This window comes from Chenopodium quinoa, unplaced genomic scaffold (genome assembly GCF_001683475.1).
Source record: "Chenopodium quinoa cultivar QQ74 unplaced genomic scaffold, ASM168347v1, whole genome shotgun sequence".
NCBI classification, from domain to species: Eukaryota; Viridiplantae; Streptophyta; class Magnoliopsida; order Caryophyllales; family Amaranthaceae; genus Chenopodium; species Chenopodium quinoa.
The window spans coordinates 2,869,273-2,895,233 of NW_018744874.1; the positions used below are offsets into that span (position 1 = coordinate 2,869,273).

The window sequence follows — 25,961 nt, forward strand, 5'->3', positions numbered from 1 at the left end:
AGGTACGACCACTTGATCAACATGTTTAGACAAACTTGACTGCTCACCATTAAGGACAAATTCCAAAATAGATCGTCGCTGGGCCACCATAAGAAAAAGACATGGCCGCAAACACAAGTAGCACAACAAAATAACACACACACGTCAGCAAAAGCTGAGTAATCACCACATATCAGAATATAGAGTATAATATAATAATTAACATTACTAGATCAATTAAACAATGTAGTTCGAAACTACATTACACATTGTACTCTAAAAATAACCTTTATCAACTCAACCTCAAATAATAATACAAACTTTTACTCAATTATTAGCTCATTTATCCCATAAGTGTGTCATGCTCGTTGTTCAATACCTAGCCTTGGACATGGTAATTCGAATAACAAACCAACAAGTATAAAAACTTGAATACTCTCTATAACCAGAAAAACACCTTGAACCAGACCACATACGAGTCAATTCCCACTGTAGGGGACCATAAAAAATATATATATAAATAAAGATTGTACCTCATTCCTAACTCATGATTATTACCCTCTTAATTACCAACAAGCCAAGGACTAAGTTATATAACGCCGAGCCTCAACCCAAGAACAAAACAATAATTCTCAATCATTTGATCTCATACATCGATCAAATAACCATTCACATGATAATAAATAATATCTCAATATTGGCACAGGTTCCCAATTCATAACAATTCAATTCAATTCAAAAATATCTCAACTCTTAGGGAAATAATACTAGCACCCAAAAATAATTGTTCTCAACCCAAAAATAATACTCTGCATTAATAATCCTAAAACCTCAAGAACAATACTCCCTCGCAATAACATTAAAACCTTAGCAATAATTGTACAATCAATATATACAGCAAAAATAAATAATACGATACTCAAATCTAATCAATTCATATAATACCATAATAATTAATCATATATACAAAGAGTACAAATAATATATCATATCACACATAACAATACGAAAATACAAACATCTCAAAAATATAGTGTGATTACATAAAATAAATAATATAATCAAATTATAAACAAACGATCTAAGGGTTGATAGTGTGATTACATATAATAAATTAATGTGATCAAACAACTCCAAAGGGCTGAGCGTGATTACCTTTCAATGAACTGCAATAGAACTATCATATACGAAGTATGATATAAGGGACGAAATAAGTTGGCAATCTTGCAGTTCACGGCTTTGATTTCCCAAATATATTGTGCACCTTCTCTTTTAATTTTATAATACAAATACAATTAATACATATGATGATGGATATAAGAGAGTAAAACAAAAAATTAATGAAGAAGAATCAAATAGAATCTTTTTACAAAAATCAATTTTTGGGTTTGGTTAACAAATCCCACGCATAAGAAACGAAAACGGCTGCTTCTTTTTATTTTTTTATACAATAACTTTATTAGGGTTTAAGAATAGTTTATATACGTTTAAAATTGTAGAGTCCTATTTAAATTAAAATAGGGTTTTAAACCTTTCCGAACTCTAAAATAAAAATATGAGATTAGAAAAGTTTTTTTAATAAATAAAAATAACTTTTTTTTAAAAAAATATATATATAATATAAAATCATAAAATATTCGGGTATTACAGATTTGCTTTTGCAGGTTATCATTATAGGTCATATGATTGCCCACTGTATATCATAAAGCCTTGCCAATTGATATATGGCTTTGTCATTATTCATAAATGCTTACTGTTGTTTCTCCTCCATACATTTCTCCCCTCATTATATACGCTTCTATTTTGTGCATGAATGTAACCTCCTCTCGGAAATGTGTCATGTTAACTGTACTGAGATGGAAGTTCAACTATAATTATCAGAACTGCAAATAATTTGTAGTTTATTTCCTCTTCCCACCTAACCTTGCTGCAGGAGAAGGTGTCTCGTAAATTGTAACTTCAATTGTGGGTCACTTGTTCTTTATGAGAGCCCAGTCAGCCCACCTTTTTTTTTTCATTATGAGAGCCCAGTGACAAATTAAGTTGCAGGCTTGTGGAATTTAAAAATAGTTGGGCTAAAAAAGCACAACAATTAAACACTACTTTGTCCTTAATGTTTTTACACTTGCTTAATATGAATGTCCCAAAATTGCTGCTCACATTTCTAATTTCGGAATACTCTCAGGGTACGATTCTCAAGTGAAATTTTCATTTTCTCTTTAAGAATTCAAGTATGCAACAAGCCCCGCGATCCAATAATGTTTCAGTTATCAATTAATCTCATGTTATGCCCCACTTATGTTGTAGGTGATAAAATCCAAGTATATCACCATGTTAAAAAAAAAAATGCAAATTAAGTGGCAAACTTTGCAAACTTGTTATTAATTTGATGACTTTTTTTTATTAAATGTGGGCCCTACACTTGTTGATTTTATTAAGAAAACGCCATGTTGAATGGGTATTTATGTTGACTTAATTTAAAAGTTAAGTCACTTGATTTGCATTTTCGTTTATCATGGTGATAAACTAGGGCTTGCTCTATTATAGCCTTAATATATGTGCTAAGCCCTACTATGAATAAGCCATAAGGGAAGGAGAGATTATCTAATATTAGGTGAAATTTCTACTTGTCCTTTTTTTCCCCCTCTCTTTTATCATTCTAAGTTTTTTTTGAACTTTAGGTTAACTTATTGATGATCATATTTGTCAATTTGTATGGCCTAAGATGTTTAAGATATACACACTCACTATCTCATTCCGATGTGGCTTGTTAAACATTGTATGGCATGCTTGGCTTTTTTGAGATTATATTTAGGGAGGAATGACCGGTTACTCTGTGACACTTTGTTGGATGGTTAAATTTCTCCCGTCCTATCTAACTATTCACTCCATTTTCTTTTTTACAGTCTATAAGTAATATGTTTGATCATTACTTAATAATGTATTATTAAAATTATAATTAAAAAAATTATATTTTGAAAGTACATATTAGGAGGATCTTACAAATTCTCAGTTGATAATGTTTTTTCAGATATATTTTAGGGAATCCATGGCCAGAGATAATAATTTTTTGAGTTCAAAAAAGGAAGTGGAGCAAATAATAAAAAAAGGAGAGAATACCAGTGAAAATGTTTTCCTTTGGCTGCTCTGTGGGATTGTTTTTGAGGTATGTATTTAAATAATATCAAGCATCATTGGCACGCAATTTAACTCATTGTTTTCTGTTGTGGTCAAGGAATCCACAAGTTGTGGATTCCTTGTCCTCTGCTGTTGTACTTATCAAACTTCTCCTCATTTTAATACAATATACAACCTTTTCTTGGATCTTTGAGGGAGGTTTAATAATTTAATACAGCTACATTCACTGAATTTGATAGTGCTCGTGAGGTAAGTTTCTCTTTCATCATCATTTCTATAGTTTCTCAACGCAACCGGTGAAAGTTATTAGGACTAAAATGAGAAGAGGTTTTTGGAAGATGCATCTCTTTCATTTATAGTATGTTTAAAGGTTTAAGCTAAGTATCCTATTTCCTTATGTTCAACATTTACAATTTATTTTCTAAGTTTTTGGTTGAGTGGAGTTGATATGAGTCAACGTTGGTGAGACTAAATGTAGTGAATGTGATAGTCTTTCATGGTCATTTTTAGTATGGGACAACCTTTTAAGGACGTCCAAAATGTAAAATGGGACAAACAAAAGGGTTGGATTTTGTAGTATCCTAACATTTCTCATGCGGAGTATATTTTGATCTTAATATATATTCCTCATTTAGTTAGAATTAGAAGTCTTGGTACTGTATTACCTCCTCGACTTTTTATTTATTTATTTATTTTTATAAATGCAACATGTAGGGAAAGTACAATTTTGATTTGGAGAGAAGAGAGATAAAGAAGTGGTCCCATGTGATGAGGAGAGATAGAGAGAAATTATTTCTATTAGTAGTGATGTACTTATTATGCAACTTCCAGATTAGGGAAACATTACACTTATTAGAAAACCGAGGAAGTATATATTTTGATTGATTGATTAATAAATCCAATAAATTTTTCGCAAATATGTCATGGTATTAAGAGGAGGTTAAAATTTTGGTCATTGTTAATACTGCTGCCAGTGCCTTTTATTTTGTTTGCTGATGAAATTTATGGACCTATCTTTAAGAGGTTAGCACATATTTTTAGTGTGGGTTGGTCTTCAAGAGGTTATAAATTTGTTTTGCATGATTCTTGATGTCAAGCACAACTGTTGAGCTTCAGGGATTTTTTATTTTTAAATAAAAAAAAAAAAAAAAAAGAACCCTAACATCTTGTATTGCTATAATTCTAAGAGATGGTGCACAAGGAGAAAACAACGTGGCCAAAGGAAATGCTGCATTGCATTACGTTTTGCATCTTAGTTACAGTATCTTACTTGTTACTTCTAAGAAAGGGTCTTCTTTAAGAATGATAAATTGTATGCAGTTAATCTTAATTTGCTATTGTAAAGGAAGGTGGGCATTTTTCACAATAAAGGAAGGTGGGCATTTTGTAAAGTATGATAAATTGTATGTCTAAGTCAGCATTGCTAAATTTATTCACTTTCTACTTTCTAGTATCTTTTTTTTTATCCACCTTGTGTATGATACAAAGCTGTTGAATTCTGAAATGCTGACAGAATTGTAGACATTCACTGTTGAAGTGCAAATTTTATAATCACATCTATACTATGTAGCCTATAAAGACCTAAAATATCACACACACACACACACCCTCCTCCTCAAAAAGAGAAACATCTGAGGGAGGTATAAAAGACTAGGATTTTTTGTTCAGCACACCTGATGTTTTTGTTTGATAATTAGAGATGCTTTGCCGTTCCAGTGCTTTTGGAAAGGTAAAGAATATGTGCTTCCTATTTATAGAATTCGGATTTTATTTGTTTATGTTGAAGGACCCACTTCTATTAAGAATTTAAGGGTCACATGTTGTCTTTTATCAGCTTATATAGTCATCATTTGTCTCTCATTGCTATCTGTGGGCAAGTCCATTGGTTAGTTTCATAATTATCTGGTTAAAACTATAAGATCTCCTGATGAAACGGTTGAATCCTTTATATCTGGGTCTGGGTGATCTTTTGTTTCGGTGATTGGCTGCTGCAGTTCTGCATTGGAAAATGATGGGTCAGCTCAATAAATCCATGTGAAGTTTGCATTGAGTTTGAACCCCTCGTAAGCTCTTCTTGTTTTCTGGGGTAGCGTTTGTAGATTGAACTCTTTTCTTCTCTTTTATAAACACACAAAAATTTAGGTACATATATTCTATTTGATATGGATACATGTCAAGCACCCTTTACGTTGAGTATATGAAGTTTGGATGCCAAAATTGCCATAACGTATTAACGTATGTGGGTGCTTTGGTTTGATTTTTGTGTTTGAAACTTGGTCTCTTTGATATGGAAGTGAATGGTGTAATTAGCTAATTTAGCTTATCGTTGGGATATTACTTGTTGACATTCCTTATGTGCTCCTTATTGATATTTTTAGGCTTTGGTGGTGTACCAAAACAATATGTTTTCACTTATCTTCATTTTACTTCAGATTTTAAAAAGAAAACATCAAATATTGTCTGATTTAGTGGTAAGACTTAAATGTATGTATAATAATGGGGTCACGAGATCAAAATTTGTATGAGGCATATTCTAACTTTATAATCATATGTGGATGATAAGGAAGAAAACACTTAAAGCGAGAGTGTCACGTGACACATAAACTTGTTTAGGAACAATTTTTAATATTTTATTAATTGGTAATAGATTACAAGTATGTGCCGAGTGGTGATAAGGTTTAACAAATCTTCAAGAGTGGACCAATGAGTCCATTTTCATCCTTCTTTCTACTCACAAGATCCCTTATCTTTTCTCGAAAACTCAAAAGTGTTATTAGTCATGCTGATAATTCCTCCTTCATTTCACTAAAATGGTAACACTAAATGTTTTAGATATATCATAGAAAATTGTAACACTTCCCAATTCTTTATATTTAAATCATTTACGTTACTAATTTTTGGCCCATTATATTTCTGTCCTCTCTTCTATGAGATCTTCCATAAATATTCAATATTTAGTTCACTTTACTTTTTATATAAAAGGGTTGGTTTGTCTCTCTTCTCTTATCTAAAATAATGTGTTATATGCTTGTAATTTTAATAAAACGGAAGAAGTATATACGAATCTAACTTCCACTTTATCTACCATCCCTTTCAAAGTGGTGGGATGTAGGCTTGAAGCTAGAATTCAATTACTTTTGAATGGCCTTGTGTTTTTCCCTAGGCCTTCTTATTTGAGTGCCAACTTATGCTCTAAGTTAGTTGCTTATGCATTTAGGCAACTCATTTTTCTTAATTTGTATAGTGTGAGGTTTTGGTGTCTTAACCTTATGAAGATTTTATTTGTGTTATTTTCGGAATTAGGTATGTTTGTAGTTACAGCTAAAACATACTTGATGTGCAGTTGAAGAAAAGAAACCTAAAGGACCATCCTGCTAACTACAAGGTATAGGATTCATGAGGAAGTCCTATTGTCTAAATGATTTGCAAATGTCTCCCAAAGGGCAAAAGGGTAAGTATAATCAGAACACTTTCCTTTTATGTCCATTTCATAATAATTGCAACACTTTCTTACGTAGAAATTCTCCCTTCGTTTCTTAATTATCGCAACAGTTTGAGTTTTACATTATTTATGTGCTTAATTTTGACTATGCTTTTTACCAATATATTAAAAACATATGTTGCCATGTAAAATATTTTTGAATAAGTCTTTATGTATATTTTCATTATGTTAACCTTTTATACTTCTTAATCATATAAAATTACCAATATTAATGGTCAAAGTTAAGCATTAAGCATTGGCATGTGTGCTGATCAAAGTGTTGTGATTATTATGAAATGAAGGGAGTGATGAGATTTAGTATGTGCTTAAGAAAAAAAAAAGGAAGAGAGATAGAAATAAAAATGGGTAGAACATGAGCCCCGTGCTTGATAGATTAAATCATCACATGAAAGAGAGAAAAATATAATTGAGATCTTTTGAGTTTGAGTACCATTGAAAGCATCTCTAGTAAACATTACATGCATATATAGAGTACCATTATACCAATAAAGTGTTGGCCCAGTTGGTAAGTTTCTGATCTTAGGTTCGAATCCTAAGTGAAGGTGCTAGGGGGTAGGGATTCTCTTACCCTTCTTACTACTCCCAAGTGCCTAACTCGCAAATAGTGGACTAAAAAGTCCGTGAGGGTTTGAGGTCTAGTTAAGGTCCACATTACCAAAATATATATTTCCTGTGTTCCCCTAATATTGCAATATGGGGGTAATGCACAAATTTTTAGATGAGAGAGATAGAGAGGCATAGAATTAGAGACCCATGTGTTAAGAGAAATAGAGATAAAGCATGCACAAATAAGGAAATGTTGTAGTATTTATGATGAGAAGAGAGATAGAGAGACATAGAATTAGAGATCCGTGTGATGAGAAAAATAGAGATAAAGCATACACAAACAAGGAAATGTTGCTATGAAACTTTCTAAAATGTTAACTGTTGCAATATTAGGGGGACAGTGGAAATATATATATGTAATACCATTGCAAAACTCAATCGTACTATTTAACTACCTATTAGTTCTACTTTTAACTTTTCAAATAATTACCAAATTGTCATGCTAGACAAGGGATGTTTTTTTTTCTAAAACCCAAAGCCTTAAAATCTTTTCAAAAAGAAGTAACAACACTACCTCCAATCCCTTGTTGGCAATATTACTTGCTGCCTCTTGCTCCAACCACCGTGTCCTTTTCATCCTTCTAACCCCGACCACCACCAAAGAGCGAAATTTCAATTACAGATCCAAAAATGCAGTCTTCACATAGCTATCCATGGAATCCTTTTTAGCATTCATTAATTTATATACAAGACTTAAGTGAGATGAATTTTGTAGATTTAGCACCAGTCCAACAATTGTATAAAAAAAAGTACAGTACCGATGTATCATCTTAGAAATATGTGACAAAATGCTCAATAAAAAACATGTATACTAAGTATGGATTACTAGGTGTCACTCATTGTAAACTCATGTTAGAATTATATGACAAAATGCTCAATAAAAACATGTGTATTAAGTTAGGTGTCACTCATTGTAAACTCATGGATTTGATACCAAATCCGATACTTGATATGGTGTACCAAACGGCTGACTAACATATATTTGATAGGTGTTTATCGCGAAGAATATAGCTGTTTTTTGCTGATTCTCTTGAGAGCATTCTGGTTTAAGAGAGCACGTTTCTTCTTACTTTGTGGGCCCCATTTTTTGCATTGATGTTATTTTGCATTGATGTTATTGTGCTGATGTAGTTTGCTATATAAATTTAAGCTTAATTAATACGTAAAAAGTAGAGAGATTCTGTGAGAATATTTTTACGTCAATTTCTCTGACTACAAGATATCAAATCAGTCTCAAAAAAAGTGGAACTGAGTTTTAATATACATGGTTAATTTTGGAACTAAGGCCCAAAAAGTCTAAAAAATAAGAACCTAGAAAAGAGATAAGAAATAACTATCAGCTCCATGTTGACCTCACTTGATTACTGAGGATGTGGATAAAGGTTTCTTCATCACAAGGAATGGTGAGACCGCCCATTGGATGATTAAAGCCGAACTCTTCTTCGGCACGAGTAAGCAAATCTTGAAATGCCGGATGGCTTAAGCAAGATAAGGGCACTGCATATCGTTTCTTTTCATTGTTATAACCTCCTACATATACTGTGATATGACCTTTTGGGACTCCTTGGTTTTTGCTAAGTAACTTTAGGAGTTGTTTGGTGGAGATAGAAGGCAACCGGAAAACCATAGCTTTTTCGAGATTTTTTTTGAGAGAGATGATTCTTTTAATCTGAGAAACAGGGGAGGTTGGGAGGAGTTTTCTTATTTGGAAGCTGTTTTGTTTGGGAAGGTTCAGCTGGTAACAATTGGTATTTATAGTGATGCACAACTTGAATGATGGAGGTCAAGAACTTTGGTACTTGGAATTTTTTTTTAATTATTTTGAGGGCTTCAATGATCTGTGAACATGACCCACCTTATCAATTTTCACATGGTTGTGATAACTAGGCTCAACAATTTTTTATTGCCTCTTCACATGTAACCTTGGACCTCATGGTTACCATACTAGAAAAATTGAATAAATAGACTTGATTTCGGCTCTGCAGTCACTGATCAGCAGAAGTGATGCATGGCACTATGGTTTTATTTGCACGGGCAATTTTTTAACTGAAAATTGAGAGTGACCTTAGTCGCAAGTTGGTATGTCTTTTTAGAGTATCTATTATGCACTCGGGTTCACCTAGCTCTAGGTGCACCCCCACATTAAACTACTCACATGCTCAGCACATGAGCATGTGATTTATTCTGTGCGAGAGTGCACCTTATTCCTAGTCTTTGAAGCGACCACAACATAAATTATGTGAGAGGGTGCACCTTAGGTGATTTATTCAATGTCTTTGAAAGCATGCATAATACAAATGCCATATTGCATTTGGAGCTATCTCTAGCTGGATGGTTTTTTTCTACCAACATACAGATGAGGTGGTCCTTCCTCGTCTGTTGTAGAGGTTCCTGTTTATAATCTGTTTATTTTTTCAACAAGGAGCCTAAGCGGTTGGTGGGGGGTGGGGGTTAGACATAGGGGTGAGAGATGAGGGGCTGCAATCTATTCTTGTTATAGTTGTGACATTATCCTAATCCATTGAAATTAAGGATTTATTAAGATTTTATTGGCATATTTTTTTTCTAAGTTAAGTCCCTAATGCTATTCTGTTTTATTCATTACTCCATACAAATGAGGGTATAATGAGAAATCCTAGCAAGACTGATTACTATTAGTCTATTACAAAGTATAGGAAAAGTGATAGTTTTTCAGACTCTTCAAAATAGTATACACATGAGACATGACTTTTTTTGGCCGCGGGACTGTGGGAGCATGGAATTATCATGTGTTGAATTATATTTATGCACATTATTTCTAATTGAGGGCCACTATGATAACTGTGACTGATTACAAGTGTGGTAAAAAGCAGTATCAAGAGCAGCAGTTTAAAAGACACTTGAGAATAAACTAGAAAGATGAAGAACATTTGAGGAGATCCTGAGGGCCTCACATTTCTAACAGGATTTTGAATAACTATAGAACTGCTTTCTAAATCTTAATTTTTTTAGCCCTTACATTAAGTCATTTAGTACCAATTCTCTGCATCAAACCCTTATTAGTCTAAAAGGCTAGGATTCTGACACCTGAACTTTAACTGGCATTCATCAATTCTTAAATCTTAACTAATTAAGCTAATTAAAATGGTGCTTGAATTTTGGATTAGTTTAACGTTGAACATGCATTAAATTGAAATTTGCTGACTTTATTTCTTGCTCTTTAATTTGTTAAGTATTGTGTCATGCAGTGAACAGAATATATCTTTCAGTGTATTAATGCATTATCAGCAGTTTTATCGTTTATTTCGAATCTTTCCACATTAATTTTGATGAGCCAACCTGGACATGCATTGATGCATAGCAGCTACTTACCCAATAAATTTTTGCATGTCTGATTTGCTTGGCTGATTTTTAGTATATTATATGCCCTCATTTTCTCTGAATATTGAACTTATCTTAGAATTTCATTAAAAATTGCCCTGGTATGGGATATGATGAGATTCGCCTTTCCTTTTATAACTGTAACATGGAAAAATACACTTAAGTAAACTTCTTGTGCTGATTTTGTCAGAATAGATGATTTACAGGATCAAGTATGTTGTATTATGTAATTATTATTATTCTATCTTGCATGATTATCAATTGGGTAGGTTAGTACCTACAAAGTATTAGCTTTGCATGTGTGAAGAGCCACCAAGATTTGGCTCCATTGTTATTTGTCTCTAGTTTCTAGCTCTCATGTACTGGACATTTTAAACAGGACAGAGAAGATATCTAGCTAGATCAAAATTCTAATCGAAACTGTGGGTCCTATATTCTAATTAGACTTGAGAATAATGTATGAGCATATTTTAATAATAGTAGTATGAATAATACATTGATTAGCAAGATCCACATTAATTCAGTTTTAAGGTTGATTGCTCTTTTGCCCTTTTTTTTCTTCTTTTTCTCTCCCACGCTCCCTTTTGGCTTTTCCTCCACTCATTTTGTCAGGTGCAGAGTACAGAACCTTGATTTGGCCTTTTAATTTTTTGCTCCTGATTTAAGTAATTGACTTTGTGTAATATATTCCTTTAGCCGTTAATTGTGGCATTTTTTGGTGTTGTCAAAAAAAAGAAAGAAAGAAAGAAAAATACAAGTAATAAAATTGTGGCATTTTCAATTCCATCAGACTGTCAATGTGTTTGTAGCTTAGATGAGCTTAAAAAAGGAGTTTTAGTTGCTTTTATCTTGACTATTTTGATTTCATATATGATCGACATTTGTTGCTTAACGTTCAAATTAATTAAGTCCTGTTCAAAATACTAATCTTTGCCTTAAAGTGTGATAATTTCACTTCTAACACCTAATATAATCTCAGAATTTTGCATGTTCAATCTTAAAATGATCTTGAAATCTCAATGCTGTCCTAGTTCTGATCTGCTGTAATTTTTACAGGACCCTTGTGTTTTAGGTAGTCGGATAATAAAAGCAGACAACTTATTTGAGGTCTTCAATCCAGGTTAAATGGCTCTAGATGGCAGGTCTGATTTTCTGATCGCGGGAGTTGGTAGTCTTTTCTAGTTTGGTAACTTGTGCCTACTTGCACTCGTGGGCAAGCGAGATCAGCTATGGAATCGGAAGCCAGGTCTGGCGGTTGTCACTCCTGTCAGGGAATTCAAGACCAATAATACACAGTTACACTCGCAAGCACATCAGCTGTAAGGATTCGGAACACAACTCCACATCAACAACTGGATACTCAAGCTTTTTCCCTATCATTCTGAGGGATCCATTGTACCTGGAATCTGCTGGTCAGAATTTTAAGTTTATATTAATCATCCAATGATTAATGATAGGTTTCAGTTTTTATGCTCTGTTTTTTTTTTGTTTTAACTACCAATTTTAATTGTGTGCAATGCAGCTGTCTGAAATAGAACTTTGCTTGCTCTGGAGCCGATTGTTACAGAGAGTCAGAGATTATGAAAAAAGCAGAAGATGAAGTTTCTTTGTGAGTGCATACTGAGTATGAATCTATGTTACTTGAATTCGAGTATTGGTTTTATCCGATTTTCAGATTTAGCAAGTTATGTGTCAAATATCGGAACCCATGTTGGAGCGTCAAGAATATGATGCAGGTGCTTGAGGTAATTTGGAGAGTTAAAGTAACAGAGAACAGTATAATGTCACACAGAGAAAAAAGTTCAGGAACAATATTTATATTGCATTGATCTACATTCTATAACTACAGAAATTCAGCCCACTCAACCAAGGTGAGTGTGACATTGTTAGTATCTATATACAAGAGTAATTTGCCTCTCATAATATTATCATGATTAAAAAGACCAAGAAATATGTATTGGTCAAAAGAGATCTATGTCAAAATTGAGGAGATTTAATTAGACTCCATCAATAAATCTTATTGACAGCTGAGGACATGAATAAATGTTTCTTCATTGCAGGGAATGGTGAGACCCCCCATGGGATGGTTGAACCCGAATTCTTCTTCAGCTCGACTTAGAAGATTCTGAAATGCCGGAAGTCTCAGGCATGTCAATGGCACCACATGCCGCTTTTTTTCTTCGTTACAATCTCCCACATATATCGCAACATGACCCTTTGGTACGCCTTTTTGGCTTTTGCTATGCAATTTCATGAATTGTTTGGAGGACGAAGAGATCATAGAAGGCAATTGGAAAACCATGATTAATTTTAATATTATTTTTTAAGGAAAAGCGAGTTTCTAAGGCAGGAAAGGATTTTTAGAATTATACTTGAAAGAAGTTTTGATTTGTTTTGGAAGGTTCAGGAGGTGAAGAAGGGTATTTATAGTAAGATGCAATGAAAATCCAATGATAATTTACAAGCTTTAAATGCTGAGAATTTGATTGTATTATGACCCACATTATCAGCATTCATTCACATGGTTGTGTTAATTTAGCTTGAAGTAGAGCCCTATACTTTAGTAAACCCCACATGTGCCCTTACCAAAAATAAATGGAAAAATTTGTAGCAAAAAAGAATATTCATAACAGCCTAACAAACCCATGTGAAGCAACAGTATGTATAATATGACCCATTTATAAGGTTTTTGTGACATTACAAATTGATATTATATGCTAATTTATGCAAAGTATTTGACCAAAGTTTGATAAGAATGACCCCATTTAAACATTTTGTGCACTAACCACTTGTTCACTAACCATATCTCAATTCATTTTATTGCGTTGTTTGTTGCTCCCTATATGTTCTTTGAAATAGATTGAATAGCCTAAATAGAGCAATATTATGCTCACCATGCATTAATGTAGAGCATAGTAGTTAAACAAATTGCATCGCCTTGGGCTTTATGTCTACCAAGATAATTAGCTTGTCTAGGTGGAGTGCTTTTAAAAATTTTATACAATGGTATGGAGTAAGAACACATATCGTTAATGTATGTTGTTCATATTGTAAAACGGATGTAAGAATCAAAAGTCACTTATATTTTACTGATAAGATTGCTCCTTTCACCATAATAATCACTTTTTTTTTTATTATTATTATTATATATAAAGGTAACAATTACCTTTCAAAAAATACCTCTTGAAAATCACTTATGAATGAACGAAGATTATCAAAATGTGCTTCCTTATTAGAAAGAAAGTGATGTATCTAATTTAAAACTTCTTTAGTTAAAAAGTGATGCATCAAAAAGAAATGTTACATGTTGGAAAGTATAAGACGGGGTAGACACAAGTTGGCTTAGAATAGGATGACTTGATTTTAAAGTCATCTCTATAATTAAATAAATAAGAAATGATACTAATGTCTTCACGACTTTTAATTATTATTGTAGACTTTTTCTTAATAATATTTTGAGCTAAATAGTTGGAGAAAAAAAAAAAGTGTTGTTGAGCATTACTGTTTCATGCAATATCGATGAGTTGACTTAGCTATACAAATGCTATTGATGATTTGTATAGTGTACTCACATACGCGTCCAATGCATTATTAAAAGAATCTTTCTGTACTATCAAATTATAATAATCAACCTAATTATATGTAAGTGGAAAATGATTTGTAAAATCTTCAAGTTGATTAATTTAATAAAATTATGGCATACGCCCATCATTCATGATTAATTTGATCATGTTATTCTGAATTGATTGAATAATGTTTATAATGTATGGTCCTATTTCTCTGGATTTGGTGGGGGTGCTTTGTTTAAGTACTGAAAACTATGCAAACATACATATATATTGTGAGATTGTGACTATACGGCTAATAACACCATTTTATAAGATTTGTAGCAAAGTTATAAAAGAGAGCTCTTTCCCAAATTAAAGTCAAGAAGAACCGCAATTCCCAAATTGCAGCCAAAGTTTTAAAGATTCCCAAAGTACCGTCCACGTCACCGGTTCAGGGGGAAGAAATTTTAAATCCGGTCTACAGAAAAACCGCTACCTGAAGTAGCGGTTTTTACTAATAAACCGCTACTTCAGGTAGCGGTTTCTTTTTAATAAACCGCTACTTCAAGTAGCGGTTTTCTAGCAGGTATAATTTCCTGATTTCACTTTCCTCTTTCATTTTCGTCTTCTCACCAAAATCCCATCTACGCCTTCCACCAAAATCACACCTCCTTCAACGGAAGCCGGCGCAGCCAAGGAATCCACCGACGCCGCCGGAGCATTCCTCAGCAACGAAGGCCGCCGCTGTTGACGCCGAGGGTTCGACTTTAGTGGTCGGCTTCGCTAATTTCAGAAGAAACGTGCTGATCTTCTTGTTTGTGGTAAGTGCCCTAATTATTTTTTGTATTCAGTTATTGGGTTTGTTGTTGTTATTGAGTTTGTTGTTGTTATTGAGTTTCAGAATTGTATGTATGTGTTGTTGTTGTTGGTTTTGGTTGTGTTGTTGTTGTTAGTGTTCTTGTTTATTGTTGTTGTTATTGAGTTTCGGTTTTGGTTGTGTTGTTGTTGTTAGTGTTCTTGTTTATTGTTGTTGTTATTGAGTTTCAGAATTGTATGTATGTTTGTGGTTGGTTTTGGTTGTTGTTGTTGATTTACTTACCTTACATATAACCCTTGTAGAATTATTAATGGTTTCGATCACATTACTCAGTTTAGGTTGCTATAATTGCTGATTTTGAAAGTGAAAATAGAGCTTCTATACACAAAGTACATGAGCTCAAAGTACATGTAGTCATGACTTATGCCCATGTTGAGCTTCAAGAGGTATTAAGACCTTCATAGCTCAGTTTAGGTTGCTATAATTGTGTAGTTTGCTTGCTTGATGTTAGGACATTGCCACACTGTTAATGAATTTTTGCAATCTAATATCTTTGATTAATAATGGTCTTTTCTAGAATGAAACATGGAGGTTCCGAACTACCCTCTATATTGCTATTGGGGTGGAGAAATTGTCCACAAAGATCCATGGAGCCGGTGATTCGTCCAGGCCCAGTTGATCCATCTGTTCTACGCTTGCAGACTTCCCATAGGAGCCACGATGTTTGGAGTGGCGTAGCTGATAGAGTTCTCTCAGTTAGGGAGCATATGGTCAGCGTGGGACGTGAGTGGAGGGTAGATGGCGGAGTACTAGAGTACGTTAGGCTTGCTGGGTTTTACGGTGTACATAGGATTTTGGGAGGAGGGTTTTTGCTTGATCGATCTCTTCTTACGGCGTTGGTTGAGAGGTGGAGGCAGGAGACACATACTTTCCACCTAGTGGTAGGTGAGGCCACCATTACTTTACAGGATGTCTCCGTCCTGTTAGGTCTGAGTGCACGGCCCTCCTGTCATTGGACCTCCATTTGAGGGATGGCATGACCTAGTTGAGGAGTTGCTGGGAGTTCGACCTGGCCATGATGATAACGGTAAGCCGTTTCTGGAGGGATCTACTTTGAAGTTGACGTGGCTCAGACGTCACTTCTCACAGATGCCAGAGGGAGCTGATGACTTGACAGTTCAGCGCCATAACCGTGCTTACATTCTCACTCTCATGGGATCTATTCTGTTCGCCGACAAGAGTGGCGATGTTGTGTCACTCTACTACTTGCCGTTCCTTCGAGACTGGGAGACAACTTCGACCTACAGCTGGGGGAGTGCAACTCTTGGTTTTTTGTATCGGCAGCTATGTCGAGCATGTCAGCAAGATTGGAGGCCCGCTCATCCTACTACAGTTGTGGTCGTGGGAGCATATTACTATTGGCCGACCATACATTAGGAGGCCTCGAGATCCGCCACAGGAGGACCCTGAGGCTGAGGATGAGGATGACATTTTGGGGACTCAGCATCAGCGAGGTGTTGACCCTTTGGCGTGCAGGTACAATGTTTGCTTCAAGTTCATGTTCTTACAATTCTATCTTTCAAGAATTATTATTAACATGTCTTTACAGGTGGTTACGTGTCCATCTATCGTGTGCGCATACTGCTTCTGGACTACCATACTACAGAGATGTGTTTGACCATCAGCGCGAGGACCAGGTATAATCGGTGTTTCTTTTTTTTTTTGTGCATTGTATTTCTTCCATTATGTTAGTCATATACATGTTGACATACTTGTTTTGGGAATTAGATGATTTGGCAGCCATATACTGAGGCGGTGATGGATCGACTTCCGGAGATTTGTGCACACTATGCTGTGCACACTATGCCGATCAGACCACCACCTTCTACTGTGCACACTATGCCGATCAGACCACCACCTCATCGTGGAGGCCATTCAGCACGTGCCTTCCGTCCACCGACTCCTTCTCAGCATACTATCATGACATCTCCTCCACTAGTGCATCGCCAGTATCAGAGAAACCGACGGCGTAGCAACACTACGTCTGGGGTTGGAGTTGGCCTGGATGACATTCCAGAGGAGACAGCTGCATCATCTTCATCGTCACCTCATGGGAAGAAGCAACACCCGAGCTAAGTGTATATTTTGGAACTAAACTAATTTTTTTGTAAATGCTTAGAATTGGATTTTGTTATATTTAATCAATTGAAAAATATTCGACTTTGCAATTTCGACTTCCTTAGATCTTCATAAACTTGTTATTTATGGTGGTTGTGTTGAAAATATGCTATATATCTCATGTTTTACAGGTACACAACTTGCAGGTTTTTTTTTTGAGTGATTATGCAAGTTTGAAAAAAAAACCAGTCCAGGGTAAACCGCTACTTCAAGTAGCGGTTTTTCAAAGTAAACCGCTACTTGAAGTAGCGGTTTTCCAAAATAAACCGCTACATAAAATAGCGGTTTTTTGTAAACAAACCGCTACTTCAAGTAGCGGTTTTAAACTAAGAAACCGCTACTTGAAGTGGCGGTTTATTGCAAAGAAACCGCTACTTGAAGTAGCGGTTTTAAACTAAGAAACCGCTACTTGAAGTAGCGGTTTTAAACTAAGAAACCGCTACTTGAAGTGGCGGTTTATTGCAAAGAAACCGCTACTTCAAGTAGCGGTTTACCCTGGACCGGAAAAAAAAAAACCGGTTTTTTAACCAGTGCTTACGTGGACGGTAGAATGGGAAAATAAAAAGATTTGGCTGCAATTTGGGAATTGCGGTTCTTCTTGACTTTAATTTGGGAAAGAGCTCTATAAAAGACAACATCAAATATTGGCAACTGAATGAATGAATGTTCTAGAGTTTTGATTTTCTTCCCATGTGAAAAGATCTCTAGAGCTTATCCTCCTGCATTTAAAGACTTTTAATTACTAGGGATTTGAGTAACATGACAAATATTTTAGATATTTAGATGGAGTGGAATTTTTTGAAGTGTGCTTACCCTGTAATGCAAAATTATTTATTTATTTACATTTATTGTAGATCCACGTACCAAATTAATTAAATTATACGGGATAATGTAAGTTGATACTTGTGATTACTTTTTGATGACATATAATTATTATGGAATGATACTAATGTAAAATTTAATGTTGCCCTAATAATTTAGAAATACAACATTAAAGCTTATTTTGGCAAATTTCTTCCATTTGTTTGTTATAATCTTCATACGGAGTATAAGATTGTTTGTGTTTTACATAATGGAGTTAACCAGTAATACTTCCAAAATACGAGTAAATAGAATGTAAATAGTATCACAAATGGCCTTTGTTTTCTTCTTGATTATTGTACAATGTGACATTGATATAAGGTGAACGATTAACCCAAACCACCTAATTCACTAAGAGGTTGCTAGTCATTAGCTACAAGAAAAGAAAAAAAAAATTGATACCCTTAATTCTATTCATGTTGTTTGGTTGGACATTGCACCCACCCTAGATAGGTGCTTCCCTCAAACCCTTAAAACTCCTCTACAACCCCGCTACCACAACCACCATCGGTACCACTACTACAATCACCATACATCCGACCACCATCATCACTCGTACTCGGCCCCAACACGATCACAACCACCATCCAAACCAACAGTATTTCATTACCACTAATAATCACTTCTCATATCCACCATTATCCTAACCACTATTATTATTATCATATTACAAAGTCCTAAATGATAACACTACATTACTACGTACTAATTAATTAATTATCACACCAGATAATGATATAATCAGCCTTGGATCCACATGGTCCTATAATGCCAATTAATTACAAATTTGCAATATTTCATGCTGACATAATGGATAATTAATAATGTTATGCTTGATTAATCACGTGATCCCATATGCAGGAAGTGATCACCTCATAATTAATCAACTCTTTGACTATATAGCCTTTCAATGTGTAAGCTTGATTTTAGCATTTGACCAGCTTTACTACTTTTGTATGAAATATACATGATTAATACGGAGTACTACTTGAAATATATCCATATTTTTTAAGTCAACTAGCTTAAACTTTACTTTTAATTGATTTTTTTAGTGAGGTGCAATGTAATCAACATTTTCTATTTTAGCACGTACACACTGTACGTAATTAATAATAACGTTGCCATTAATTGTACGAGTAGTACAGTTATTTAATTTGCATGTATGCATGCACTATTATATGGTGAGAATTATCTTTAATTAGTTTGAAGGAATAATATTTTGATAGTTTTAGCAATGTACTTGTAAAATTAATATCGTGTTGATTACCAAAAGCAATTGCGATTTTCATTTTGATTTTTTAATTTACTTTGTAGCTGGTTTCAATATATATCTATAGTTTAAAGTGATCTTCATTCTTGAATCTCACATTTTCTTATCGTGTATTTAAAGAGATTAATAAACAGTGATGAGTTATGCTACAGTAAGTTTATCTATCAGTCTATGTATAAGAAGCAGAAATTATTAAAATTGAATCAATTAAATAATTCCCATCAATCATAACCTTTAACAAAAAAGAATAGTAATCATGTAGGTGTATTATATATAACCAAAATAGTTTTTGAAAGAATGTATGTGCTTGCATGGTTAGCGATGTTATCTAATCACGCATGCATTATTATTCAATTGAGATACAAGATTGAGGTAGAAAATTTCAGAGCAAGGCAAAATTAAGCCATCTTTTCCATGATCATAACCAAAAACTTCGGCAGCATTTCTCAATAGTTCTTGAAATAGAGGGTTCTTCAAGTAAGAAATCGGAACCACGAAACGCTTCTTTTCTTCTTCATCGTCGCCTACATAGATTACAAAGTGCCCTCTAGGTACTCGTAGTATGGCTAATTTTTGTTTCGAAAAACGTTGTTTTATCGAAAATATAAGCTGCCTTACTTGCTTAGTATGAAAAATTTCTTTGATTTGGATTGCCATATCAATCTTAGAAGAGTTGATATGATCAAGTATATATGTTAAGAAACTATATGAAGTATAAGCTAAGAGAGTTATACTTGAATTGATTGATTTAGTTAATAGGTTTGAATTGTGTGTATATATATACATCATAAGAAAAGAAGTCAAATTAATTTGTTAAGAGACAAGAGTTAAGATGAAAATAGGGTAATATAATTAATAATGTGCAAATTGAGAAAGATTTTATCTCAATAGCAACTTGAGCATAGTAATAGAATTCTCTATAAAAACTTTATATTATGTAAATTAATATATTTGAAAACTTTGCAATATTTTTTATGTTGTTTGGATTATGAACAAATTTAAGGATTTCAGGTACATATCACATGGAATTATCAATTATATGTGGCAAGTATGTGTGCCATTTGGATTCGTTATATGTTGAGAAATTTATTAGACAAAATTGCAAATTGTCCACCGTTTCCTGCGTATAATATAAGCAATAGACGCCATTTATGTGCATGATCAAAATATTCAAAAAGTTTTGTACTCATCATATCTGAGATGTGAATTATTCTAATTCAATATATTTGCGTTTTGTTTAATTTCTTAGTAATTATTTTCAGATAAGTACTATATTTGGACTTTGGAGCAACAAAAGCAAAAGAAAAAATAAACTAACATAAGAAAACTAGCTAATTAAATGTTCCCGCCGGCACCATTTTAGTCTGCATCACTCCACTCAGGTCCTCCAATAAAACAGCTTAGCTTGAATATCCTTTGGGATCGCCTCAATATTTAATTATTTATGCCTATATGATAAGAGTTATATTCTGTTTTATTTTTCCATTTTGTAAGTATAGTACATGGCAGACATAACTAACAACTTGCTAGCTATATATATCAAAGTTTATTTGTCAATATATTCCAAATTTCACACATCACATAATAATTTGTTTACCAATATCTGCATTATTTAATTTTGACTTTATGTAACACACTTATCGTTCATGTTAGCTTTAGAGAGACTTAATTAACCTTTCCAATTTAATTTATATGGAGTATAAGGTAATAATACTTAACTTTATTTATTGTCAAAAATAATACTCAACAATCATGATCTATATTGTAGAAGATATTTATTTATTAGTTAGGCCATGTTCTCTTCACCTTAAAAAAATAATATTAAGTAAAAATAATTTCACTTCAGTAAAAATAAGTTCAGTTCAGTAAAATTAATTTCAGTTCAGTAAAAATAAGTTCAGTTCAGTAAAATTCAGTTTTCTTAAAGAAGAATTATAATACAAAATCAGTAAAAATAATTTCAGTTCAATAAAAATAATTTAAGTTCAGTAAAAATAATTTCAGTTCAGTAAAATTAAGTTCAGTTCAGTAAAAATAAGTTCAGTTCAGTAAAAATAATTTCAATTCAGCAAAATTAAGGTGAATCAAACAGGGCCTTACAAAGACACTATAACGTTTAAACTTTAAAGTGTCAAGAGACAATACCGTACTAAATAAATATAATAATTTTAAAAGATCGATTTATTAAGAGGTCGGATATACCAATTATTTTACAACAAGTGGTGCAACAAACTTAGGTCTTAATTGTAATTACGTAGTTGGAGCTCGAGAAATTTCTTCCCATTGGTCATTGCATTGGACATAGGTAGACATGCATTTTAGTTTGGCAAAGTTTATTGCATGTTTTCTGGTTGAGTTAGTTTTGGCGCAAAAGGATTGTATGAAAGTAAGAACCATTATCTTTAGCATTACTTTATTTAGCTGTTTTCTTTAGTACTATTCCGTGCTATTTGCTAGTACAAAAATGATTCTGAACAACTTTGCATGCCACAACAAGTTGAGCAGAAGCCGAAAGAAAAGGAGAAAATACAATTTTATATTCGTGATAAACAAAAATCCTTTATTTAATGACATTTTCGTAAATAAATCAACAAAACATTCTACTCAGCATTGTTATTTTCGTAAAAAATAAACTATTGGTGAAGCAAGTCTCGCAATACCTTCTCTTTCAAATAAAATAAGTTTTACTTTATCGTCTTGGAGTTGGAGCATTGTTAAACTATTCTCAAACACATTATATTATGTTCCACAAAGTTTTTCCCTCTTTCAGTTGATTATATTCCATAATTTTATTTTTTTTTTCCTACTCTACTCAATTTTTATCGTAGGCAAAGAAAATGTTCCATTTATCCTTAGTTAGTTGGTCCATCCCATCCTTGGGATTCACTTCTCGCACTTATTAATTTCCAAATATGATTTATCTATTATGCAAAAAAGGAACAACCAAATCAACCAATGATCTTACTTTAATTTTCTCACTTTTCCAGATAGTATTTGTAGTACGTGGAGATAAAGTTAGAGGGGATCCGATATTGGCGATATGGATATGGAATTGATTTATATTTTAGTCTATGATTGATTATGGTGTTATAGACACGTACTTCTACTAATAGATACTTGTATGATGAATCACTTAGCTAGCTAGTTTGGTATAATAAATCGAGATTGATACGGTTTGTCTAACTGATTTATCTAAGTGGTGCCCATGGATACATGTTAAGTTATTACAATAATATCTTGTGTGTTAAGCGTTATTAAAAATCAATTTTTATGTTGATTTTCAATTTGAACGGAATATGTGTACATACATATGTAGTAATAGTAGTAGTATCTATATATATGCATACCGGCCAATTGTGTAACTCTCTTAAACCTTTGGAAGAGTACAAGTTTAGTCCAATTATTATCTATGAAACATATCAACCAATTTTACCCATATTCATCTCTTAAATCACATGCCAATGTACTCATCTTCAGATAAGATCAAAAACTATATAAGATGTTATCAATATATATATAGTTATAATTAACTCAAAAATTGAAGCATAGAAGTTTCACTATTTTGTGTACGAGTTTATGCCCATACTATTGCATGATGAGTTGCTTTTTCCCAGCTTATAATAGAAGTGTTGGTGCCCATACTATTACAGTTATATAAATGGATATACATGATTAATCAAACACCAAATCCTACCAAGTGTTTCTTGCTTTTGTTGGTGCAATAAGGGAAGCTAATTACTACATTCTTGTTGTTTGCTCGGCCTTTGCGCGAGGCAATATATATCATGCCGACTTTCAAATTTCATTTCTTAAATAAGAAAAGAAAAACTACATCTGTCCAAATTTAATAGTCATGTAACATTTTGATAGTGTAATTTGAATTATTCATGTGATAACTAATTAAATTCAATCCGATGGTCCATCATTTGAAATGTAAAGTACAATCATTCGCATATAATACCATTAATAGATCTTTCAATCTCCAACGTGACTATTATTAAATAATTTAGACAATGTATCTTTTTTCTGGCGGAGATCGATCTTCACATTCAATTTGATGTGTATATACTACTACATACAAAGTATTAATAAGGATTTGTCATATCTTTATATCATTTTCTCAAGTTATGAACATTTTGTAAGCGAAGAGACAATGTAACACTAAAAGATGGGCAGAAAAGACGCCTTACACGAAGGAGAAACAAATTTATGACCCAATTATACCAAACAAAGTATAAGCAAAAGAACATAACATTGTAATCAAGAAAGAGACATAAAATACGTACGCCAATTTAGCCATTCCTCATTCTAAGAGATATTTCTCAAAACATAACGAAAATAACATCGATAATATGAAAGAGACACAAATATAAGTAGGTCATATATGAAGGCTAGCCAAATGTTTGTAGTAGCTAGCAATTTGAAGTTTAATTTGAAGATATTTTTTTTTTTCAAAATGTTAGAGACAAAAAGGTTAGAGAAAATGGAGGGTAGCTAAGTTCCTCCATGTGAGAGATACAGTATCATAAAGTTTAATGTTTAGATGAAGACATAAAAGTGTATAGTAGATTAAATCACCATGTATATTATTGGTAGAAAAAGTTGTAATATTATCCAAGTTTGTATGTTAAAGATAAGGAAATAAAAAAAAAATCGTTAAGCTTAATTAAGCTTATGGTTGAAACCCAGAATCGATTTATATATTCTATCATGAAAAATGAGATAATTTATGCATATATAATTCACAGTGTCTTGAAGATCACATAATTTAATTAGTCAATCAAAAATTTGAAAAATAAACAATTTTTACCGTGATCTTAATCATGAAGGTATACATGGTCGATCATTCCAACCCATGGACAAACATGATGAACAATTAAAAGCTAAGATGGCTAATTAATAAATAATCTACTACTACGTACGAAGTAATATAACTAGTTAACAATTTCTTACGACGAACACCTAATGAGAGATATGAGACTCGAAAAATAGTCTTCGCTACAAGGGATTGTAAGACCACCCATGGGATGATCATACCCGAACTCTTCCTCCACCACATGAAGTACATTTTGAAACAAAGGGTGGTTCAAGTAAGAAATTGGGATGACTTGCCTCTTCTTGTAAGTCTCTCCTACGTAAACTACGACATGTCCCTTTGGTACATCCGCGTTCGAGCTTGAAGGTGACCGCGTCTTCTTGTTAGATAGAGTTCTTTGAAGAATTCTCTTTGCTTGCATTTTCTCCATCAATTGAATACCCATGATAATATTGGTTTTGGTTGTTCTTAGCTTCACTCTCTTAAAATTTTTAGTGGTATTTTTTTTTTATGTATGTATGTAGTATTTGAGTTGAGTGTGTTTGATGAAATGATAAGTTGAGCATGAAAGGGTTATATAGTGTTTGTAATATTACCGTGGGGTGTAAATGTAATTACACTATGATTTGCGGATCACACCCACGGTTTGTTAGTTGTATATATTGAGCATTTAGTAGACAAGGAGGCCCATTCTTTTAAATGATTACCCAATTTGCCTTAGGAAAATGTCCAAGGCAATGCATATAGACTTGATATGTTAAGTTCTCCCAAATATAAATTTTAAAATAAAAAAGGGATTAATTAAATTCATTTTTATAATATGAACTTAGTTAGAGTGTATAATATATAGGTTGGTGTAGTAGTCTAGTACATAGTTTGTTGTATAAGTACAACTCCAATCCCTTCGTTCCACTAAAGTTCTCTTATGTATGAAAATAATTATTGATTTATATCAGTCTTATTAAAATTAATTTGCCTAGTTTGTTTAATGGTATACATAATTAATACTTTTACGATCTGTATGCAATTACTAACAGATTAAAAAAACTGTATATTTTAAATGAGGTCACAATCTTAGTGAGACGAAAGAAATAATTATCTGTGTGGTTGTGTTTGAACCTAATTATTATTCATTCTAGTTGTTGGAAGTGGCCCCGTATTTTCCAATAGGAATTGTCGACTTGACCACAAAACTAGAATGAAGCTTTTGGACCAATTTTGCTTTTTTGACATCAATAAAGAGGGAGACAAGGACATATCACATGCTAATACGTGGGTTATATTTTTGTTGCTAACTAAGAAGAAAAAAAATAAAAACCAATATATATATCTAAGTGTATACTATATTCTGTATGTAAGATAAGTGGATATACCAACTATTAGATAAATAAATTAAAGTGGCTAGAAGCTAGCAATGTATCATGCTCAGGTTTGGACGTACAATGTAGTGGATTAGAAGTATACACCTACATTTGCATGTGTGCTTTGTGGGGGAGAGTCGTGGATATGTTCGAAAGAGTCAAATTTTAGGTGGTGTGCATTAAAAATGATAGAGAAATGGTTATGGAAGCTATACGGGCCGGGTATAGTTGTTACATCTTACGATGGGTGGAAAAATAAAAAATTTATGTAGTTCGTTAATAATATGTTAGCTACATTCATGTGAAAAAAAGGTTTTTAAAAAGTTACGAGCTGAGCTAGAGTACAAACTACAAAGTAATGATATAAAGAATAGGTTTATTTTACCCTTATTGATGAGTTTATAATTATGTACTGTTGGGTCACAAGATATTCCAGATTCAAGGCATTCAGCATTCCAACAATACCATCAAATACAATAATAATGGTGAGGAGGAGGTAGGGATAAAAATCATAGTGGCTTCATA

The 25,961-nt window shown here is 33.2% G+C and overlaps 2 protein-coding genes across 2 annotated transcripts; one reads left to right on the forward strand and one right to left on the reverse strand.

The window, feature by feature from the left end:
* Window positions 1–14,688: 14,688 nt before the first annotated feature.
* LOC110705210 lies at window positions 14,689–17,178 on the forward strand. The gene is made up of 4 exons (XM_021883066.1): window positions 14,689–14,954; window positions 15,528–16,486; window positions 16,560–16,647; window positions 16,739–17,178. The coding sequence occupies exons 2-4, from the start codon at window positions 16,197–16,199 to the stop codon at window positions 17,084–17,086; spliced, it is 726 nt and encodes a 241-aa protein (XP_021738758.1). The 5' UTR covers window positions 14,689–14,954; window positions 15,528–16,196; the 3' UTR covers window positions 17,087–17,178.
* Window positions 17,179–24,002: 6,824 nt separating this feature from the next.
* Window positions 24,003–24,821, reverse strand: LOC110704923 (auxin-induced protein 15A-like). The gene has a single exon (XM_021882730.1). The coding sequence runs from the start codon at window positions 24,518–24,520 to the stop codon at window positions 24,209–24,211; it is 312 nt and encodes a 103-aa protein (XP_021738422.1). The 5' UTR covers window positions 24,521–24,821; the 3' UTR covers window positions 24,003–24,208.
* Between the last annotated feature and the right edge of the window lie 1,140 nt (window positions 24,822–25,961).